This window comes from Hoplias malabaricus, chromosome 11 (genome assembly GCF_029633855.1).
Source record: "Hoplias malabaricus isolate fHopMal1 chromosome 11, fHopMal1.hap1, whole genome shotgun sequence".
NCBI classification, from domain to species: Eukaryota; Metazoa; Chordata; class Actinopteri; order Characiformes; family Erythrinidae; genus Hoplias; species Hoplias malabaricus.
In genome coordinates this window covers 23134695-23155184 of record NC_089810.1, presented here as the reverse complement: position 1 = coordinate 23155184, position 20490 = coordinate 23134695, and the positions used below count along the sequence as shown (strand labels likewise).

Sequence of the window (20490 nt, the reverse complement as noted above, 5' to 3'; positions counted from 1 at the left end):
ATATAAACTGAGCAGACACAGATATTCCTTGTAATTATTTAGCAGATTTTGTGACCTTCCCCTTATTCAACTCCATGCCATTGCTGAAGGCATACAGGAAACCAAGGCCCAAACTGTGCTTTTCTATTCAACTCATAGGAACAACTTGATTTACTACACGAACAAAATAAAAAATTAATACATCATTGTTAGTTTTTTACTAATGTTTTAATATTTCTTAGTATTTTACAAGCAAAATCACTTCAAATGTATATCATAAATAGTGTTAAGAAAAATCTATATACTATGCACTTTTCTATTAAAGTAAAGTAAAGCAGCATGGCACTTTATACTCAAAATATATGCAGAACTGCCATTATATTAAAATAAACCTGTTTTACACTCATTGTCCATTCCATTGTATCAACTCTGGTGCACTTTATAGTTATACAATTACAGATTGTTGTCCACCTGTTGCTCTGCATATGCCTTTCATCCTGTTCTTCAATGATCAGGATCCCCATAACACCACCGTAAAGTAGGTATTATTATATTTGGGTTCTGGATAATCCTGAAACACAGCTCCAGGGTCCCAGAGTTGTGGGTTTGAGCCCCACTCCAGGTGACTGTGAGGAGTTTGGTGTGTTCTCCCCATGTCGGTGTGGGTTTCCTCTGGGTGCTCCAATGTCCTCCCACAATCCAAAAACACACATTAGAAAGTGGACAGGCTGCTTCAGAGTGTCAATAGGTGGGAGTGAATGTGCGAGTTCTTAACCTGCGCCCCTGGGTAGGCTCTGGACCCACAGTGTCCCTGAATTGTATAAGTGGTTACAGCCAATGAATGAATGAGCAGTGAACCTGGAGTTTTATGCACTTCAGTGTCACTGCTGGACCCACCAAATATATGCAGCCAACAGTGTTCTGTCTTCACGGATGAAGGACGGATGAGCTATTGTCTCTACACGTGCATCAAAACAAAGTGTTTCTAATAAAGTGTACAGTGAGTGGGCAGAGTGTGTACAGACATGCCACCATCACCTCAATATCACTCAAGTGCTGAGAATGATCCATCATCCAAATAATACCTGCTCTGTTGTGGTCTTTTACTAGTGAAGATCATGGTGAAAGGAAACTATCATTGCATGCAGAGCTACAGTCAATGATTCTAGAACTATAAAATGCATCTATATGATCAGTGAAGCTGAGGAAAAATAGACAATGAGTGTACATGATATACAATGTAAATAAGGACATATAGACATTGTGTAGGTCATTCCAAAGTCTTCCTGAGGAACTCCACCAGCAAATGTTGAGGAAAGCCAAAGTCCATTTGTATTATAACATAACCCTGCACCGGCAGAATATTTTAAATTAGAATAAAATGCATTTCTTATCTATTAATAATACATTTTCATTCCATTTTAATTATTTAATGATACAATAATTATTTATTATAAAATTAATATTATATCATACATTATACATCTGCAAGGAATCACACTGATTTATCACCTTGTGTTTAATGTGCCAATATTAATGTGGAAATATTAAAGTAATAGATTTTTATTCTCACATTTTGAGGTATTACTTCAGGGTTAATGAGGTCAAAGAGATGGAGCCCTTGCCGGTTCATCAAAGTAGTTAATCCTGGCTCCAGGTCTGTGGAGCAGATACATCAAATATGTTAAAAAAAAAGAAGAAAAAAAATCATACAACACATACATATAGACACAAACTCACACATGAAACACTCACAGGATGTGACTGTGGGGATGCCAATCCTTTTGACAGCCCCAATAAGGTAAGATGTTAAGCTCTTAAAGAACCAGAAAACATTCATAGTATCAGTTGAAGCAAAGGAAAAAAGACACATCATATTAATGATTAATTTTTACATCCAGTCCTTACTTCAGAAACGGTTTGTGTGGGAGATACATCTGATATGGAAACACTGTAACACACAGAATGAAATATATTAGCAGTATATAAATAAGACAGTTAAGTATGGAGAGGTATTCACACTCACTGCACTGATGTGGTATTCAGGATGAGATTCTTATCAATGTATGACACTCTCACAAGGACCTCCACCTCCTAAAAGGATACAAGTCAATGGAAAGTATATACCAGAGGAAGATTAAACAATGGATGTTAGTTTTCTGGAAACCCTCTGAACATAATGTAATCACTTCAATAGAAATTCTAAGTTCATTAGTTACATGAATATTCTCTTTAGTTTAGTCTTGGGTAAATTCACTATATAATTTAGACTCCCCTAATCAATCACGCCATCAAACTGAAACTGCCATCAAACAGAGTTTCATCATAAAAAAAAAAACCCTTCTCGATCTGACACTAACACAGTCACTGAGCAGTTCAGAAAGGGCTAAAACATTGGCACAGTAATATCTGGGAGAAATTGGTTAGTTGGAAGTGTTGTACTCACTGACCGCCACAAAGTGAAGTGTAGGAGTGTCCTGATTGGCTGAGTAGAGCTCTACAACAGCCATTCCTTTAACTGAGGTTCCCTGAGTGGTTGTCCAAAGAGTGGGTAATGATGCACTCCATGTTTTCAACAGCGGGTCCTTGGAGGACAGCCACTGAAAACATCACAAACATACCCATGTCCAAATCAGTCATTCTCCAATGTTTCTTCTTCACATTATTAAATATCAGTTACACTGGCACCCAATGACCTGGATATATCAGAGATTTTACACAACCCAATTTAAACTTCTCCAACTGGGTCACCTGACTGAGTACTGAGCATCGGTTGGTTCAGTCAGGGACTATAAAACAATTCAATTCTTCATCTCATGTCAGTTGCATTACTGCTTTCTGTTGTAAATATGACATACTGATCCTTTACAAATTAAACATGGAAAACACCAAACAGTTGCTAAACCAGGCTGACTGGTTACATGCATAAACTGATGTTATCAGCAGCTTAGCTTGTGGATGGACTGCTGCAAACAACAGCTACGTTAATAGCAGGGTTTCATATTTCCATGGACACAACCACAAGCTATGAGTCATATTTTTTTTCATAATCAATGAGACCACAGTACCTCATTGAATAACTTAGGCCTGGTTGTGGCTTGCTCTTCTGGAAACAGGTCCTGAAAACAAAGACAATACAGATTTCTCAGTTATGAATGCAGATGATATTTTAGTTGTAAATAAAATGTGTAACATTTTAATGAAGAATGGCCCAATAGGATTACTTCAAAATAAATTGGAATATAACCCATTTGCCTGAACTTACATAAAAAGTGAACAAAGGTTTTGCTTTCTCTTTCAAAGCTGCCAGTTACAACTGTTAATACAGTCATGCTTGTTATGTCCCAAAATAGGGCTTTGTTAAATATGAGGTGTCCACAAACTTTTGCCTATATACTCTGAGACTTTGTGAAGTATGACATGTAAACAATATGCTCACAAAACTATTTGGCAGTTTCAGAACAGCAGAGTTCAACAATCAGTTCATCCCTTGGGAACATCTCTTTGCAGTTCCATCTCAGTTTTTAAATGTGATTTACAACACTTTGAAGTCGAGGACATTTATTATGTTTAATTTCCATACACTGGTGTAAATGGCTTCACATACCATAAGCTCTTTTCCAGAAATATTCCGGAACAGACGTCCATCGTTGTGGGCCGCGGTCATTAAAGGGCTCATTACGTCATCAGAGATCCAAAAGTAAAGGCTGCGGTTCTGTGTGAGCTGACTTGGGTTGAACACAGATGCAAGGATCACTGAGGTTGACTCCTTATAGACGACTAGGCCCTTTCAATCACAAACATATTGTAGGGCAGTGATTATACAACAAACTAAAAAACACATTATGTTCCACAGGCTGTTTGTGTGAGAATAGTGCAAATTTCACTAATTATATGAAGTAAGCATAATCAGCCTTGACCTTGAAATAATATACTTTATACACTAATACACTACATCAGTGTCATTGCAGTACTGAGATATAATACCTGCTCCTCGCTTCCAAACTCCTGTGCTCTCACACTGAACTCATACTCATTTGAAGTGAACTGTTTAGGCAGGGGGAAGATGCTGTTTGATCCTTGTAGTATTTTGACCAAAGCAAATCAAAAATTTTGTTTGATAAAGACCCCAGAACCGTGTTCTCTTCTGAAAAATGGTAAATAATTCCTCAAGTAATGTACCCAAATATATTAGTCTACTTTTTACTGGGTTGCATTTTAGGCATTGCCAACATCCTCTGTGCTGGCTCATCTGATCTGACTGATCAGAGCACAGACTTTGGAAGCCATTTTATTTTAAAACCAGAGCGAATCAAAAAAAGAAGAACAGGGCGGCACTCTCGTCAGTTCCTGTGCTGATAGATGAACATAAGTTCTTTAGTCATTGTTTGAGCAACTACTTTTGTACTTCTACTCACACTGCTTATAGCTCGTCACTTTCTGGTTTTTGTCTGGCATTTTGGTCAAGTAACAATAATTTTTAGGAGTATTTAGGCTACTCTATTCATTTCTATGCTAGAAGTCTGTAGTTGTAGTTAATAACTGTAACATGATGACAGCTCTGTGAAGCTGGAGACTGTGGTTTACCTTATGATATGACTCTACATAATTGGAGGTGATGATTGGGGCAGAGTTCACACCAACGTCCATATGAATGTCTCCATCGCTCAGAAACTGCCCTGCTCATTCAAAAGGAAATAAAAAAGATATATTATGGGTGTGTGTGTCTCTGTGTCCCACACAAATAAACACACACCTACACAACCAGCAGTCAAATTCCATGCAAATATCTTTGAAGGTCTACCTGCTGTTTCTTGTATAAAGTCTGCCAGTATGTTTGCCACTTTGTTGATTTCCTTACAAATCTGTAATTAACACAGAGAGAATTCAGTAACATAGAGTGAAGAGCAGGTTAGTCAGCAATGGAGGTAAATAACTGATTGCATGTGCATTGGAGGGTAGCAGCAAATGGTTAAATATTACTTTATGAAATTCTACAATGAATAAAAGATAATAGGGGATGGCTGAGGTTCACTATATATTTACTCAAAGAGACAAAATTTTATTACATACTCATTTATTCGTTCATTGTCTGTAACCACTTCAGACAACTGTAACCATTGTCCAGTCCAGTTCAGGGTCACGGTAGGTCCGGAGCCTACCCGGAATCAGTGAACGCAAGGCAGGACACACCCTGGAGGGATCGCCTGTCCCACAGGGCAACACACACTCACTCATTCACTCACACATTGACACCTATGGACACTTTTGAGTAGCACATCCACCTATCAATGTGTGTTTTTGGACCATGGGAGCGCTCGGAGGAAACCCACATGTACACAGGGAGAAAACATCAAACGCCTCACAGACAGTTGCTCAGAGCAGGACTCTAACCCACAACCCCAGGACCCCTGGACCCCTGAAGCTGTGTGAGGGTGACACCACCTGTTGGGCCACCATGCTGCCCATTCAATAAATTAATGATGTAATGCATGTATGGAGAGGCACTGAAAGAAGTTTCGCTGTCACATAGTTCCAGGGTCCTTCGGTTGTGGGTTCAAGTCCTGCTCCGGGTGATTGTCTGTGAGGAGTTTGGTGTGTTCTCCCCATGTCTGCGTGGGTTTACTCCGGGTGCTCCTGTTTCCTTCCATGGTTCAAAAACACACTTTGGTAGGTGGATTGTCTACTCTAAAGTGTCCATAGGTTTGAGTGTGTTGCCCAGTGAAGGACTCTAGCTGCTGCTCTAAAAGACCACCAGAAGCCAGCAAAAGAAACTGTAATGCAGCTCACTTACTTGTCCTTTCACAACCAGCTTCATTGTGAAGGTGATGAAATTTGTTAACACATTCTTTATGAAGCCTGGCCTAGAAACAACCAGAAAGGGGAGTGGTTTAAAAATAACATGGTCTACTTTTGGTTTCATTTCACCATAGGCCAAAATGATGAAGGAAATAATTAAGAATTTCTAAACACTCAAAACCAAGAAACAGGAACATCTTGCCAGTATTTTGTCACATCTAATAGACATCTACTTTCAGACCATAAACTGTCTATGTTACATATGCAAAGATACACTGATCAGTCTTTACAATACTGCCACTTCGACTCATTGTCCATATTATCATCTCCACTGACCATAGAGTTGCATGTTGTAGTTCTACAGTTACAGACTATAGTTCACATGGTGCTCTGCATAATCTGTTAGCCCCTTTCACCCTCTTAAATAGTCAGGACCACCACAAATCAGGTATTTTTTTTTAGAACTGAAGTGACACTGGTGTTGTGTTTGCGTATTCGTGTGCATTGCTGTGGTATGAGTGATTCAGAGAGTGTAGAACAAGGATGTAGTTTTAATTTAGTGGCTGATTGGTGTAGGCCAAACACTGATGTAGTCCATCTGTTGCAGAGCAACTTTTGTTCAGCACCACAGCACCACTACAGAGCAGGTATGATCTGAATGGTGGATCATTCTCAGTGCTGCAGTGACAATGATGTGGTGGTGACATGTTAATTACTGTTGAGCTGGTATGACTGGATGGGCTAGCTAGCATTTTTAATGAACAGGAATTAAATATATTAAATAAAACAACAGAGATGTTAAACTTTAGCCCACTGCAATATAATCATTGGCCACGTAATACTTCATGGGGTTGTTTCCCAGACAGGGATTAATCCTAGTCATTAACTATAGCCTCCTTTCAATTAAAAAAATTCAATTCAGAATGTTGTGTAGTCCAGGATCTGGCTACATCCCTGTCTGGGAAACCACCCACATGTCGCTAACCGATAATCACTTGTGGAGTTACAGTGCCACCCACTGGATAAAGAGGTCAGAACCAGAGCTCAAAAACAGTCATATTCTACTAAACAGCCGTGGATTGTGTCTAAGCTTTGTATTTTAGACTCACTCTCGGTCACCCTGCAGTAGAAGCTTTAGCTTGTGGAAGGTGAGGGAACAATCTGAAGTGTCGGCAGCCACTCGGCCATTTCCACAATCTAAAATATATAAATAAATGAATAAAATATAAAGTGAGAATACACTTACATCGAATTCACATTTTATAAATAACTAATTTAAGTAGTATTTTGACTTTGTGATTTTAATCATAGACCTGTGAATATTAATATTTTACATTTGCACACATCAAACAGAGTAAAAAAACAAAAAGGGCAGTGAAAACTTACACAGTTTGGAATTGATGACCAAATCAATCTGGGACTCAATTTCGAAATCAAGAGACTGGCTCGTTGAGAAGCTGGACATCAGAGAACACAGTGTTAAAGCCTTGCTTTGACTTAAAGCAGGTCTCCATAATCCTAAGTTTCAGGTAAATGTGTAAGTATTTATTTGTGTGGTTGATGTTTATGCAGACTACAACAAAGCTTTTCAATGGTACAGGGAAGCAATTCTTGTTTTGCTACTGTAATATTGGCCTCCAAGGGTATAATTTGAGCAAGAACCACTGATCAATGCTTTACCATACACTTCTAAAATTGAGGAATAACTCAATTACTTAGGCCTGTTTGTATTACAATTTGTATGAATGTCTGAGATGTAGGTCTACAGGCAGCTGAAATGATGACTGGTCTGTGGTAGAGCGATGGAATGAGGAAGGTGTGGAAACATTCATAGCATACCACCTTATCATAAACTTTTAAAGTGGTGGCATGGACATGTATGCCTACCTGTGGAACCTGCTGGCTTATTTTTACTGATTTTAGAAGCTTCAAGCACATGCAGGAACTACAAGTAAATGAATTATAGACAGCAGGGTTGATCATTCACACTTAGTAGGTATACATACCCTCTTATTAAAGATTACATTATGTATTTCAATACAAGTTCATTGCAAAACATTGTGCTAATGTAAAACAATAAAAAAAAATTGCTAATAAGCCCATTTAAGGCCTTTTTTATGATATGATAGATTTAGGTTATGACAGATTACCCACAGAGCACTTCCATAGGTGTACTGGAGGGTTCCCTTGAAAACTGCTGAAACATTGGAGATGTCAATTTTTATGCCTTCGTTCTCCAGCATCTCAACTTCACTCTTGCTAATCGACAGGTTGTGGATTTCTAAACTAGAAATCAGAAGACTGGCATGAAAACACATTACAAAGCACTCATATCAAGCATCAACTAATATCACTGGTTCATTCATTGTCTTTAACCACTTATCCAATTCAGGGTTGCGGTGGGCCCAGAGCCTACACAGAATCACTGGGCACAAGACAGGGCACCAGTCTTTCGCAGTGACACACACACACACACACACACATTCAACACCTATGGACAATTTTGAGTAGTCCTCTGGAGTGCCTGGAGGAAACACACACCACACTCCTCAATCACCCGGAACAGGGCTCTAACTCACAACCCCAGGTTCCTGGAGCTATGTGACAGCTACACTACCTGTTGCGCCACCATGCCACCCGATTTAAATGTGAAAGAAAACACTAATAATAATAATAATAATAATAATAATAATATTTTTTAATACAGTACAGTATAAAAATACATCATGAGAATATTTCATTTAAAACAAAATGTGTCATGGTTTTAAAGATGAAACATATATGCAGGTAAATTAAGATTAAGAAATGTAAGATAGAAGTATGCACAACAAACCTGATGTGTACAGAGACAATGTGTACCCGCAGAGTTGTTTCACTTACTTGTGCAACCCGTACTGCAGTTTGCCTATGAAGGACATGGACTTCTCACCCACAATACTGGGATATTTGGCATGCTGGAAAGCAGCTTTGATTACTTCTGTAGTCTTCTCATTCACTGTACAGTTGAAACGTGTTATTAGGCAATAGTTCTTAGTAACTAGTTAAACGACACTATTGGGACTCTAACAGAAGTACACAGAGGTCATAAAAGTGTGGTGTAAGTCAGTCTGGAATATAATATGAAGTGAACATGGCTGTCAGGAGAATTGAGGGAGAGTGGAGGGGTTACTTTTTCAGTGCTAATATTTTACTGCACAGTTAGGTTTTTATTGCTGCTGTTTTGGCTTGTTCCCCAGTAGAGCTGTAAAAATATATGGATTGAAATGTTTAGTTGATTTGCAATTTCATGCATGACAATGGGAAATTTCTTGATTCTACAGAGCTCTTATAACACATTTCATGGATTACTCATTTTTATATATTCTCTCTCTCTTTATATATATATATATATATATATATATATATATATATATATATATATATATATATATACAGCTTAAAGCACTACTATCACTTCATTGGTCCATCTGACCTGTTCTTAACGGCTATCCGCAGTTAAAATAAAAGTCCCAAACTCTAGACGTCACTAGGTGCTGTATTGTGCGGCTCTCCGCAGTTAAAAGGTCTAGGGGTGTTGAGACTTTTATTTTAACTGCGAAGAGCCGTCTAAGAGTTTGGGACATGTATTTTAACTGCGGATAACCGCTAAAGAATAGATCATCGCTGAGACGGACCAATGAAGTGAAAGTGGTGCTTTAAGCCCGCCCGCACTTCCCAATCAAAATAATGAACCGTATATTCGATTTGGAGACAGAAAAGACGTCTTCGTGTGTTCAAATGGAAGACGTTTTTTCGTTTTTCTCTCATTCTACATTCAGTTTAAGAACTAATAAAATGTACACGGACCATCAGCGTTCATTATGGTCCGTGTACATTACAATATACGGTACATTATTATTTTATATATATATATAATTATTATTTATTTATTTTTAATTGATCAAGTTTTTCGAACTAGCTATCAGCTAAGATTTCCATGAAATGAAAGAATTAAGTGATGAACATTAGTCACCAAACTGAGTTTTCCATTTTCAGATTTTTGGTTTTAAAATACAATACTAAATTATTTCCTTTACAGTTTTATCATAAGTTATGATTTTATCACAGAGCACATAACTAATATACCTGAAAAAAAAAAGATCTATTAAAAGCTGATAAAAGAACTGAAGCTTTGTTATTACATTGGCCTACCATAGCCTACTCCACAGACCCTGAATATTTAGTCTAGAATTAATTGACAAGTAGAAATAAAGGAAGATCTGAATGCCAGATAATATATTAACAACGCTACTCACAGGTAATGGCAGCAGGGTAAGTAAGTCTACACACAGCTCCGGTGAACCTGTAAGCTAAAGCTGGGTCCACACAGGATTGCCCCACTCCAGCCAGAGTGAAGAGCAGGAGCAGACTTAAGCCATGTGTTGCCATGTTCTTATCCGTCTCAACAATGCTCAAGAATACAGTCCCTGCACTGTTTTTCTGCTGTAACTGATACTGGCTTTCTGTCTAACCCCCCGCCCAAACCATTGAAAACCTCTGTTTTGAGAGAATCAAATGGAGGAGAAGGGATTAGGGCATACCCACAAAGAGAAGGGGTGGTTGAGGTCTTTAGGGGCTGATTTTAACACAATGTTCTCCTGCAGGCTTCAAAACAAGTTGAAGTACAAGGGTGAACTGACATTTCGACCAGAGTCCACCAAAAGCAAAAAAGGCAGGGCTTACTGGGTATAAAGAGGCCATTCGCCTCTACAACACAAATACAAACCCTCATCGACCTAAAGAATGAACCAAGGTATGGCAAGCAGAGGCACGTCACTGCTAAAGGGTGTGGGGGGAGGGGGTTCACACTGTTACAACCAATTCAAGCCAGTATATTTTGTGATGATTTATCAGCCATTGCTTTGGCTGAAATTAAAGAACAAATACAAAAAATAAATAAATAAATACTGTGTGCATTTAGTCATCTTTATCACAAAGAAGCCACAACGTTTGTTTTTTTTTAAAAGACGTTTATTACTTTACGTCTTTGTACAAAGTTAAATAGCATATCTTTATAGCATTAGCCAAGCTGATTCTTTCTGAAAGGAAATGAAATGAGAAGGGAACATACTAATACCAGACCAAAACCTTCATTATTATTTGTTGTCCTGAAATCACTTGTCACTGAACCTCATTTGTTTTCAAGTCCCTGCTGAATTCTTTTACATGGCAGCATGGAGTAGCTTTTTGTAAATAAGCTGCAGGATTCAAATTTTTCCTACTTTGTTTGATCCAGAGTTCAACATTAGCTCCTCTCTGCTCGGTAAACCACTTATTGTGCTACTAATATATTGATCCTTATTTATACAGCTTCTGCTCCTTATATTCATACATCACTTTTAGTTCAAAGATAGAGAATACAGGACAATAACATTACTTAATATAATTAATTCCAAAAAAGGAAAATAAAGCAAGCATAATCCTCTGAAACTTATACTGCCAAAGTGCCAGACATGGACATTCACAGTCACAAAAGGAATTTGTACGCATAGAAGTGATGAATGGCCTTCATTGTCAATCATGCTTGGGTGAAGATGAGATAAGCCATGGTCCAATCACAGGTTTAATCCCTGGATCACTCGTCTTAGAGCACTCCAGGAAAATTAAGCCCTGATGACATGAGTCCTGCATGTGTGTCCAACAGAGGGACCAATGCTGCCATAGTGAGAATATAAAGTGCTGTGCAAAACTGTACACAGAAATATATACATCTGTATCCAGCACTCATTTACATTATGTACACAACTGTTTGGCAAAGGAAAGAAATTCGTTTTTTGGTCACAGCGCCAAACTGTTTGAAAGTGCTGAATGAGTGACTCTGGAGCTTCAGCAAGAAGAGTGAAGCCTTAACCAGTTATCACAATATGTTTACAATGTTCCATCGAAATCGTGACCATGCTCGGACAGTCTATATCCATCAAGACATAAGAAAATGCAGGGTGGGTGTCCTCTGTTTGGGTGTAACTCTTGTCGTATCTGTCCATCTACTTCAGTTTGCCAAACCCTGAGGAATCTCTGGGACGAGAGAGGCAAAGAAGGCTTTAAAGAAGATCCAAGCTGTCCAAAGAATGGGTGGCCTGACTGGAGCCACAGGAACAGCTGTCACGGAAGGTGGAACAGTCTCTCCACCCGCCTCATTGACTGCAGCTTCAGCAGGGGCTGCCACCTGCAGAAGAGACAAATGTATTGTATGATGTATGCAAACACATACACATTTAAACAACTAAAACCATGCTGCTAGAGTTGCATTAGGATAAACAGGACACATTAATACTGGCATCACTTCACCAAGGACATATATCCTGTATTTGTTGCTTATTCAGTTACCTTCAAATTAGTTTGATCTAAACGTTAACCTTGAAATGTCAGGCACATGACGGTGATTCCCCTTTTTCAGGGCCACATCACAGAACCCTATGCTATAACTTTAACCTCACACAAGGCAGTGCACGTCCAGGATTTAACATCATAAAAAGTTCTTGGACTTTTTATGATGTTAAATCATAAAAAGTTAACTGGGGCTATAATAAAATTAATTAACTATATATATAATAAAGTTAATTTTCTCCCCATGTCTATGGCATCAATCAAATGGATAGTATAGGAATATATTTTATTCATTCATTCATTCATTCATTATCTGTAACCGCTTATCCAGTTCAGGGTCGCGATGGGTTCAGAGCACATTCACTCACACCTATGGACACTTTTGAGTCACCAATCCACCTACTAATGTGTGTTTTTGGACTGTGGGAGGAAACTGGAGCACCCGGAGGAAACCGGAGCACCCGGAGGAAACCCCCTCACAGACAGTCACCTGGAGCGGGACTTGAACCCACAACCTCCAGGTCCCTGGAGCTGTGTGACTGCGACTCTACCTGCTGCACCACCGTGCCGCCCTATAGAAATCTAATTTTATTATTAAAATAAGCAGTTAGGAGAGTGCCTGCTTTAATTTTTCTCCATACATATATCTACACAGATATATTTTCCCTACATTAAAACAGTCCTCCTCAACGCCTTGTGCTTATGATGTTATTAACCACCTACGTAATTTGCCAGGCTTTGTGAAGCTGAAATGTGAAGCTGAGCTTGCTTTGTGAGACCAACCCCAAGAACTGCAATTTACAGTTAACTTGTAAGCTCTAAACCAAATGACAACATTTCTACTATGTGCCATAATCATTGACAATTGCTCATTCACCCCAAATGAGATTTTGATTGATTAAAGCAGGCATATTAACTAAAGGACAAATCATTTTGATCAAAACACATAATGGCCGTTCTTTAATTAAGTTCTTTAAGCTTACTGAGACACAAATGTAGAATCCCTCACCAGCTCTGGTTGCCCATCCTGGTCCTGATTCAGCTGATTCTGAACGACCTCTGGTGCCGGCAGATTTGGAGCCCGAACCTGAGCTCTATGTCTGAATGGGAACCAGCCTGCAGTGTGCCTAAAAATGAGAGTAAAGGGAAACCATCAGGCTGCTATCTGAAAAAATAAAAATAAAAAATAGTACACATAGGCATGCACAGTGAACTCAGTGCCTGTGATAAGACACTGATGTTGCTAAAATAGTTCCAGACTCTGTGTTTAGCCTGATGCTACTTTTCACAGCTAGACTATGTATCTTCTAACTTGGCTAACTTGCTTCTACAGCAACACGTCTCTAAATAGCCACAGAGACAGTTTATGCCACAAGGTCAGGTTTACAGACAGTATGAGAAGGTCAGCTTTACTTTGTGCACTTTCAGAACAGGCTAATCATTGCCTGAAAGCAAGGGCTATGGAAAAGCCTGCAATCCGCAGTGCCACGTCTACATAGATAGGGTTTATCTGAAGCTGCCGCAGTGGGTCCTTGAGCTGACACACAGTCCTAATCTGCCTGGTACAGCTGGAGAATGAAGGAGCAATCCCAGCCTGTGCATTCCTGCTCACACTGCAGTTACTGGGAAAGCCACTGTTGAACAATTGCATGCAGACAAAGCACAGTGACCATAATGACTAGACGAGAGGCTCTGGGTGTGCTGTTTTGACAATGGATTCCTCATTCTCTTTGTTTTCAACTCCCCTCATGAGATGGGAGAATGCTGAGTCGGCATCCATAGGTATACAGAACTTTGGTGAATGACAGAAGGCACAGAAGACATCTCATTCTGTATTATAAACACAAGCTCGTGGCGTCATTTGTCTCTGTATAGCTTGATAAACTTAACATAACACTGTGCTTGGCAGGTGAGGTGTCATTGTTCTGGCGACCAGGAATAATGAATGGCTGTGTCCCAACTGTGCACTTAAGGGCTAATTCTAACTAGTGTTTGAGTATGTAGCATAGTTACAAGTGTTCATTATTTCCTGTTAGTAAGAAATTGTGTAGTTTGTTAATTCGCTGTGTACTAGCCTGCCAAACTCACACTATGAAGAATAGTTCATAGTATATTCTCTATAGTATTAGTGTGTAATACACCTTTGCCAATGACAGGACTGCAAAAATTAGGTTGTCACCCTGACACCTGCATGTACAACCTTCATTTACACCAGAAGCCAGACAGTACACACTTTTCTGTGACACTCACAGGTACATGAGGAGCAGGCTGCTCATCACCAGGATGAATCGACTCAAGTTGGAATAGAAGTAAACAATACTCAGGAACACAGCGAAACGGGAAGCAGTGTACACCCAATCAAGCCAATCACGTTCCATATCCTCCTCATCCTCCATTACAGGTCCACCCTGAGCATTCATCCGCAGATTCTGATTGGCCCCTTCTGGGTTGATGAAAGCAGGGTCTGGGGCATTCTGATTGGCTGGCAGGTTGTTGATTGGGTCCTGATTAGGCAGAGCAGCCTGTGGAGCAACCGGAAGTGAAGAAGCTGCAGCTGGGGTTATGGGTGTCGAGGTTGCAGCAGCCATTGCAGCGTGGCTGGAAAGTAAAATAACAGTAATCTTTTTATGGCAAGGATGCAAAACAATATACACAAAATAAATAAATAAATAAATATTAAGAAAAAAAAAAACTACATGACTAGGCGAGGGGTATCAAAACTACAGGTTTGATGAACATAATGGTTTTATGGGATGAGGACTAAGAAATAAAACAATATATAAATGAAGAAGGCCAAGGAGTTACAAATATGAGGTTTTAAGTTCATTACACAACATTCAACTATATTGTGATGTTTTTTTAATTTATATGTAGTATTAATACGTTTGCTATTGAAGAAAAAAAAGAAGCACAAAAGAAGCAGTTGCTCACTGTATATTTCTGCATCAAAAATTACAAATTTGGCCTTGGAGCAAACTATCATTTAACTATACATTTACCCTGTTCTAGTAAAATGTTCATAATCATCCCACGTAGATAATCCCTATATCTTGCACTAATTATTCATCCAAATGGCCCCCTTTAGGGAAAGAAAAGAAAAACTACTCACTACTGCATGTAGTACTGACGGGCATACATGTGCTGCAACCACAGGAGCTGCTGTGGACTGTAGAGGGAGTAAGTAGGGAAAGCTGGATTATTCATCTCTCCTGGTCTTGGCCTGGAAACAGAAAGCAAATATTTAAAATACTCATCTGAAAGGGTTCATGCAGATGTCCTGAGTGAATGCTGAGTTGAGGCTGCTATTTATTAAACTGAAAGTGAAAAACATCCCTGTTTTTTGCAGGCAGAGGCAGAGAGTTGATATTTAATTTAAGATGTATTAAATAGCTGTCTAAAAACAGTCATTCCAGTGACCTGAGTGAAAACGGGTTTAGACTGTTATTTTGTAAATACTAAACTAGAGCAGACTAAAAAGTTTTCTGCTCCATATATTGTAGCACATTTCAACCCCAGAGCTTATACCAACCACTGTTTGCCATTATCCTGATTCTAATGGGTAGACAGACAAACGGCAGGAACTCACATGGATGTGCTTGTGCCAGTGCTTGTGGCAGGCCATGCAGCATTTGGCACAGCAGTAGTGTGACCCCGCTGTCTGGGGCTGCTGGTGGAGGGCACAGTAGGCACAGATGGCGCTAGATCAGCAGCGCTTGTGCTCTGTCGAGCCGGATCCGGAGAAGGCTGCTGCTCTGCTGTTTTGACCTGCACCAAAAGTGAGGGACAAAGTTTAGTTCAATGCAGCAAATGAAAGGTACAAAAGATTGACACTAAACTCATACTGAAACTTTGAAAGCTGAAAATAACTGGTGGTTCTAGGCTGATGCAAAATCGTGTTCTCCAGGGGATTATAATGAGTGCAGCTGTGTGTTCGCTGCCACCCACTGAGCTAGTATTGCTTTCCCCAGACAAGCTCTAGCTCTTACTGATGCACAGCACGCTGCGAGGCTTAGAGGAACCACGCTGATTCTGTCAATGAGACAGAAGCTTCTGAGAATGTGAGAAATGCCCGTTTCTTTGTGGACTCAAAAACTTCAGTTCCCTATTTTGACTATACATTACAGTCCAAAGACTCTGTTAATAGACTTCTGTCTGGGTTATATGTTTTAGACATTTACATGGGCTTTGATCTGTTCATTTACAGAGAGGCATACCTTGGGTCTGGCCCCTTGCTGAAAACCAGGCTGGGGTTTGGAAGCACACACAAGGTGAATAACAGGGACGGTGTCTGTCTGTATACAAAAACAAAAATGTAAAACATTTTAAAGCTTGTGACTTTAAGATGGCAAAATTCTGCTGAGATTATTACAGCAAGCACTATTCAAACAGGCAAAAATAAACCTCATTAATTTGCAAGTGCATAATGTGTCACAAAAATTAGAGCTGATGTAACTGATATGAAGTGGGCAGGATAATGTTCAAGGCAGGAAAAAATACCATTATCTACCTATTATTTAACTATTTAGTTTAAAAGACAATAAAAATATTTGTACAGAAGTGCCTTTATCAGTAGACAGAGTTCTGATCTCTGAAACCATGTGTTTACCACATCAAAGCATAAGAATTTTTCACACGTGTGTTTTGCCTGAGGGCCCACAGAGAGGAAATTTAGTGTCTCTGTGCAACAGCTAGAAAAGCCAGGGTTTATGTTCATCTTGGGCCTCTGAACATAAAAGAGGAAGTGGTTGTTGTCAGGACACACACAATACTGATTCAGAGATGCTTCCTTTATCATTTTAACGCACATGTTCTCTGGCCTGTTACGAGTATTTAGTAATACAACTCAGGGATAAGCTGCTTATGCCAGTGTGAAGAATCTTAATTACATGTCATTTCCTCCTTAATTATTGTACTTTGTTACTGTTAATATTTCAAAATATTTTATTTTACCAATAGAACCACCATAGTTAAGGAAAACTGCAGCAGCCAAGTTCATTTAAACACCTGACCAGTCATAGATGATAAAAAATACATAAAGAATATGTGAGCAAATACACAAAAAAAAAATCTCTACATCCATTTGTAACAATATAGGACACAAAAATCCTGTAGGAAAATAATTATATGTGTCTATAAAAATAGCTATAATACCTAAGAAAAAGTTGTTTTATTATTGTTTTTTTTTTTCTTAAAATCAGTCTTAAATGTAGTCTGCTTAACTTCTAAACTACGCAAACTATATACATGACTTAAATCATGAATTATGATAAAAGTGGAGCACAAGATTAAAACCTTAAACAGATGGTGAAGACCCCTTACCTTCCTGAAAATATCTCTGATATACAGGTGGTCTGGAAGCAGCTTGCCTGAATAGATGAGTCTCTGCTCTGTCTCAGCCTAAAACAAACAAACTGGAAATGTCAGTAAAAAGCTGAGAAAGTCCCACGAATTCCGCCAAAGAAACACAGGCTCAGTAGAGACACTATTGCGTAAGACAGTCTTTGTGTTTCTGGGTTGTTATAACTTGACCTGTGGCTGCTGAGGGATGTTCACGGAAGGTATTTTTTAAATGTTTCCGAGTGAAAACATATGAAGTCGGGCGCGACTAGCTGAAGAAATTAGTTAAAAGTTATTTAGCTAAAAGGCTGCTGCGGCTAACGGAGATCAGCTGATTACAACGAAAAACCCACACAGGTCTCTGCGCGGAGTGCGGAGGAATGCGAGGCCGAATCAGCACAAGATTTTAGCTCGGTATTATCTACAAAAAATAATTCCGGATCAAACCTGGTGGCAAAAACACAGTTAGCGTTTAAGATAAATAACGAATTATTCCGGTTGGTAAAATTAAACCGCAACGTTATCAACAGCCATATCAAACTCAATAGCAGAAAGCTAGAGTCCATAACATTTTGTTCCACCTTAAATGGGTAGCAGTCCTACTCTGTCGCTGAAACAGTTGTATTTGCAGTTATCAAACGCAGCTCGATTTAAGGTGGAATGGACAATTTAAAGTAAGAAGAAAATAGGAAGTAACTTCAACCTCTTGACAGCTAGCTGACGTTAAGAAGCGGCTACTGACATTAGCTTCGGTTTTAAAGAATACAACAATAAACCAGTAACTCACCGGTTTGGATGGATAAACCTTCGACAAGTGACTTTTTAGATCCTTCACAGTCCAGTCAATGTTTATTCCCTCTATCACCTGATCGCCAAGAATTTGATTGGGCGTCTTTACTACAAGAGAAATCGACCTTTTCTCCTGCACGTTAGAGTCTTCCATTTTTTCACTCAGATAGTAGTAAAGTACACAACAGACGTTAACGTACAAAAAAGCAGGCGTTAATCAATAAGGCCCCAGCCAGAGTTAAACAGCAGCTCTTAAGGCAGCAGAGATCCGTCGTGTCGGCCCCGGTTGGTCGCTCTGCTGAAGGTGGAGATGTAAAGGGTGAAATCCACGGGCGTGTTGTTTCCAAAACACAGAGAACAGTGTGGCCGCCCCTGATTGGTCGAAAGCAGCTCCTGTTCCGACGTGGAACCAGTGTGAACAGCAGAGCACTGCGCATGCTCAGTATTACTAACTAACTAACTAACTAACTAACACATACACACGGAAACTTCTCGGGCAGGAAAGTTCTACCGAGCTTAACTCAGCAGGCGGAGGATGATGAAAGAATGTGATTACAGCTCTAAGACCTTGACAGCGTGTTCAGTTGTAATATTCAATATGAAACAACAAATATCCATTAATAAAATAAATTTGAACAGCCCTCGGATACTCAGAGCTCTTCACAGGAGCCCTCTGTCCTTTTGTGTTTTGTCAAATAAGTAAATATCTTTAATGTTAAGCTGATTTTTCTATTTAAACTCAGCAATTCTTGTAGTAACACTCTCACTTCAAAAATCACTTGGAAGCAAAACAGTTAAAAAAAAAAAAATCAGGGTAAGATATGCTCAGTCCTGATAAAATACTTGGGACAGAAGTATGTTTTCCTTCTTATTTCACCTTGATTGTAACTATTAATTATTCAGGGACTGGGGAAAATTCATATAACTTTAAAGCAGAACTGTCATTTTTGCATAAATGCATGGGGTTTGCTGTAATTTTATAGAAGTGTTTTGGACATTATTGGTATGTGGACATTAACGATGCTAAGCATATTAAGCATTTCAGGCATACAGCAACAAAGTGTGGATAATATGAACATTTTTCCCCACTTAAGATATATTTTTGAAAAATGTACAGTGCTCTTATTCTTACACTGCCCATGTCTCAATTGTTTTTTGCAATGGGTTGGGAGCATTAAGCATTAAGAACAAGCTAATAAGATACACATAAAATATATTGATTTTGAATTACTTCTATACATACATATCAAAGTGGACTAAGAAATCACAGGATTTTATTTTCTTCTTGTTTTGAATTCCATTTCACTGTTCAAATTGTTTTCTTTTTTTGGGGGAGGGGGTTGTGTTTATACATCTTTTATTTATTTATTATATACATGTATGTCATTTAGGGCGGCACGGTGGCGCAGCAGGTAGTGTCGCAGTCACACAGCTCCAGGGGCCTGGAGGTTGAGGGTTCGATTCCCGCTCCGGGTGACTGTCTGTGAGGAGTTGGTGTGTTCTCCCCGTGTCCGCGTGGGTTTCCTCCAGGTACTCCGGTTTCCTCCCACAGTCCAAAAACACACGTTGCAGGTGGATTGGCGACTCGAAAGTGTCCGTAGGTGTGAATGTGTCTGTGTTGCCCTGTGAAGGACTGGCGTCCCCTCCAGGGTGTATTCCCACCTTGTGCACGATGATTCCAGGTAGGCTCTGGACCCCCCGCGACCCTAAATTGGATAAGTGGTTACAGATAATGGATGGATGTATGTCATTTTCTTTTATTTATAAAATACAAGGAAAAATGTGCATAATATATGTCATAAATATACAGATTTAGGCATTGGCAGACTGGTTAAAGCCTAAGTTGTTACTTGATTAATTAAATCACTTCAATTATGGAACAACAACAAAAAAAATGCTTAATTTATTGTTTCCACAGATAGTGAACAATCAGCAGCTGATACAGGAGATAGGCTAACTCAAACTGAGAATGAATATTCACTATCCACTTTATTAGTAGCAGCCCCCCAGTACTATATATTTTGGCAATTGGTCAAAAGCACACTAGATATTCTATAGTTTTCAGGAGAGGTGATGACAAAAATGTCCATCATTTTAACAGTTCTTTCCAATTTTTTTGTTCACCCTTTAAACTGTTTTTTCTATTGTCTATTTTAACAAAGCTGTGACACGAGGGTTATGTTAGTGTGTGTGTGTGTGACATTGGTACAAGTGTTTTAT

The 20490-nt window shown here is 39.1% G+C and overlaps 2 protein-coding genes across 2 annotated transcripts; both read right to left on the bottom strand.

Moving 5' to 3' along the window:
• Window positions 1–222: 222 nt before the first annotated feature.
• Window positions 223–10306, bottom strand: cetp (cholesteryl ester transfer protein, plasma). Its single transcript, XM_066685169.1, has 16 exons — window positions 10074–10306; window positions 8659–8773; window positions 7933–8064; window positions 7165–7235; window positions 6888–6975; window positions 5774–5843; window positions 4784–4844; window positions 4567–4658; window positions 3587–3766; window positions 3048–3098; window positions 2430–2579; window positions 2006–2073; window positions 1888–1930; window positions 1735–1795; window positions 1553–1638; window positions 223–1327 (listed from the first exon to the last, which is right to left on the bottom strand). Exons 1-16 carry the CDS (start codon window positions 10204–10206, stop codon window positions 1250–1252), a joined length of 1479 nt encoding a protein of 492 aa, XP_066541266.1. The 5' UTR covers window positions 10207–10306; the 3' UTR covers window positions 223–1249.
• A 498-nt stretch (window positions 10307–10804) lies between these two features.
• On the bottom strand, window positions 10805–18619 carry herpud1 (homocysteine-inducible, endoplasmic reticulum stress-inducible, ubiquitin-like domain member 1). The gene is made up of 8 exons (XM_066685780.1): window positions 18269–18619; window positions 17464–17541; window positions 16359–16436; window positions 15731–15909; window positions 15254–15364; window positions 14395–14742; window positions 13154–13271; window positions 10805–11983 (listed from the first exon to the last, which is right to left on the bottom strand). Exons 1-8 carry the CDS (start codon window positions 18422–18424, stop codon window positions 11807–11809), a joined length of 1245 nt encoding a protein of 414 aa, XP_066541877.1. The 5' UTR covers window positions 18425–18619; the 3' UTR covers window positions 10805–11806.
• Window positions 18620–20490: the final 1871 nt, after the last annotated feature.

Excerpts from the sequence above, each read along its gene's own strand:
- cetp (XM_066685169.1), bottom strand. The coding sequence starts at position 10,206 with ATGGCAACACATGGCTTAAGTCTGCTCCTGCTCTTCACTCTGGCTGGA. Across the intron at positions 5,844-6,887 it reads CTACTGCAGGGTGACCGAGA|GCCAGGCTTCATAAAGAATG; the intron begins GTGAGTCTAAAA and ends GGTTGTTTCTAG. Across the intron at positions 1,796-1,887 it reads CCACACAAACCGTTTCTGAA|AGCTTAACATCTTACCTTAT; the intron begins GTAAGGACTGGA and ends TGGTTCTTTAAG.
- herpud1 (XM_066685780.1), bottom strand. The coding sequence starts at position 18,424 with ATGGAAGACTCTAACGTGCAGGAGAAAAGGTCGATTTCTCTTGTAGTA. Across the intron at positions 17,542-18,268 it reads AGGTTTATCCATCCAAACCG|GCTGAGACAGAGCAGAGACT; the intron begins GTGAGTTACTGG and ends TGTTTGTTTTAG. Across the intron at positions 15,365-15,730 it reads ACTGGCACAAGCACATCCAT|GCCAAGACCAGGAGAGATGA; the intron begins GTGAGTTCCTGC and ends TTCTGTTTCCAG.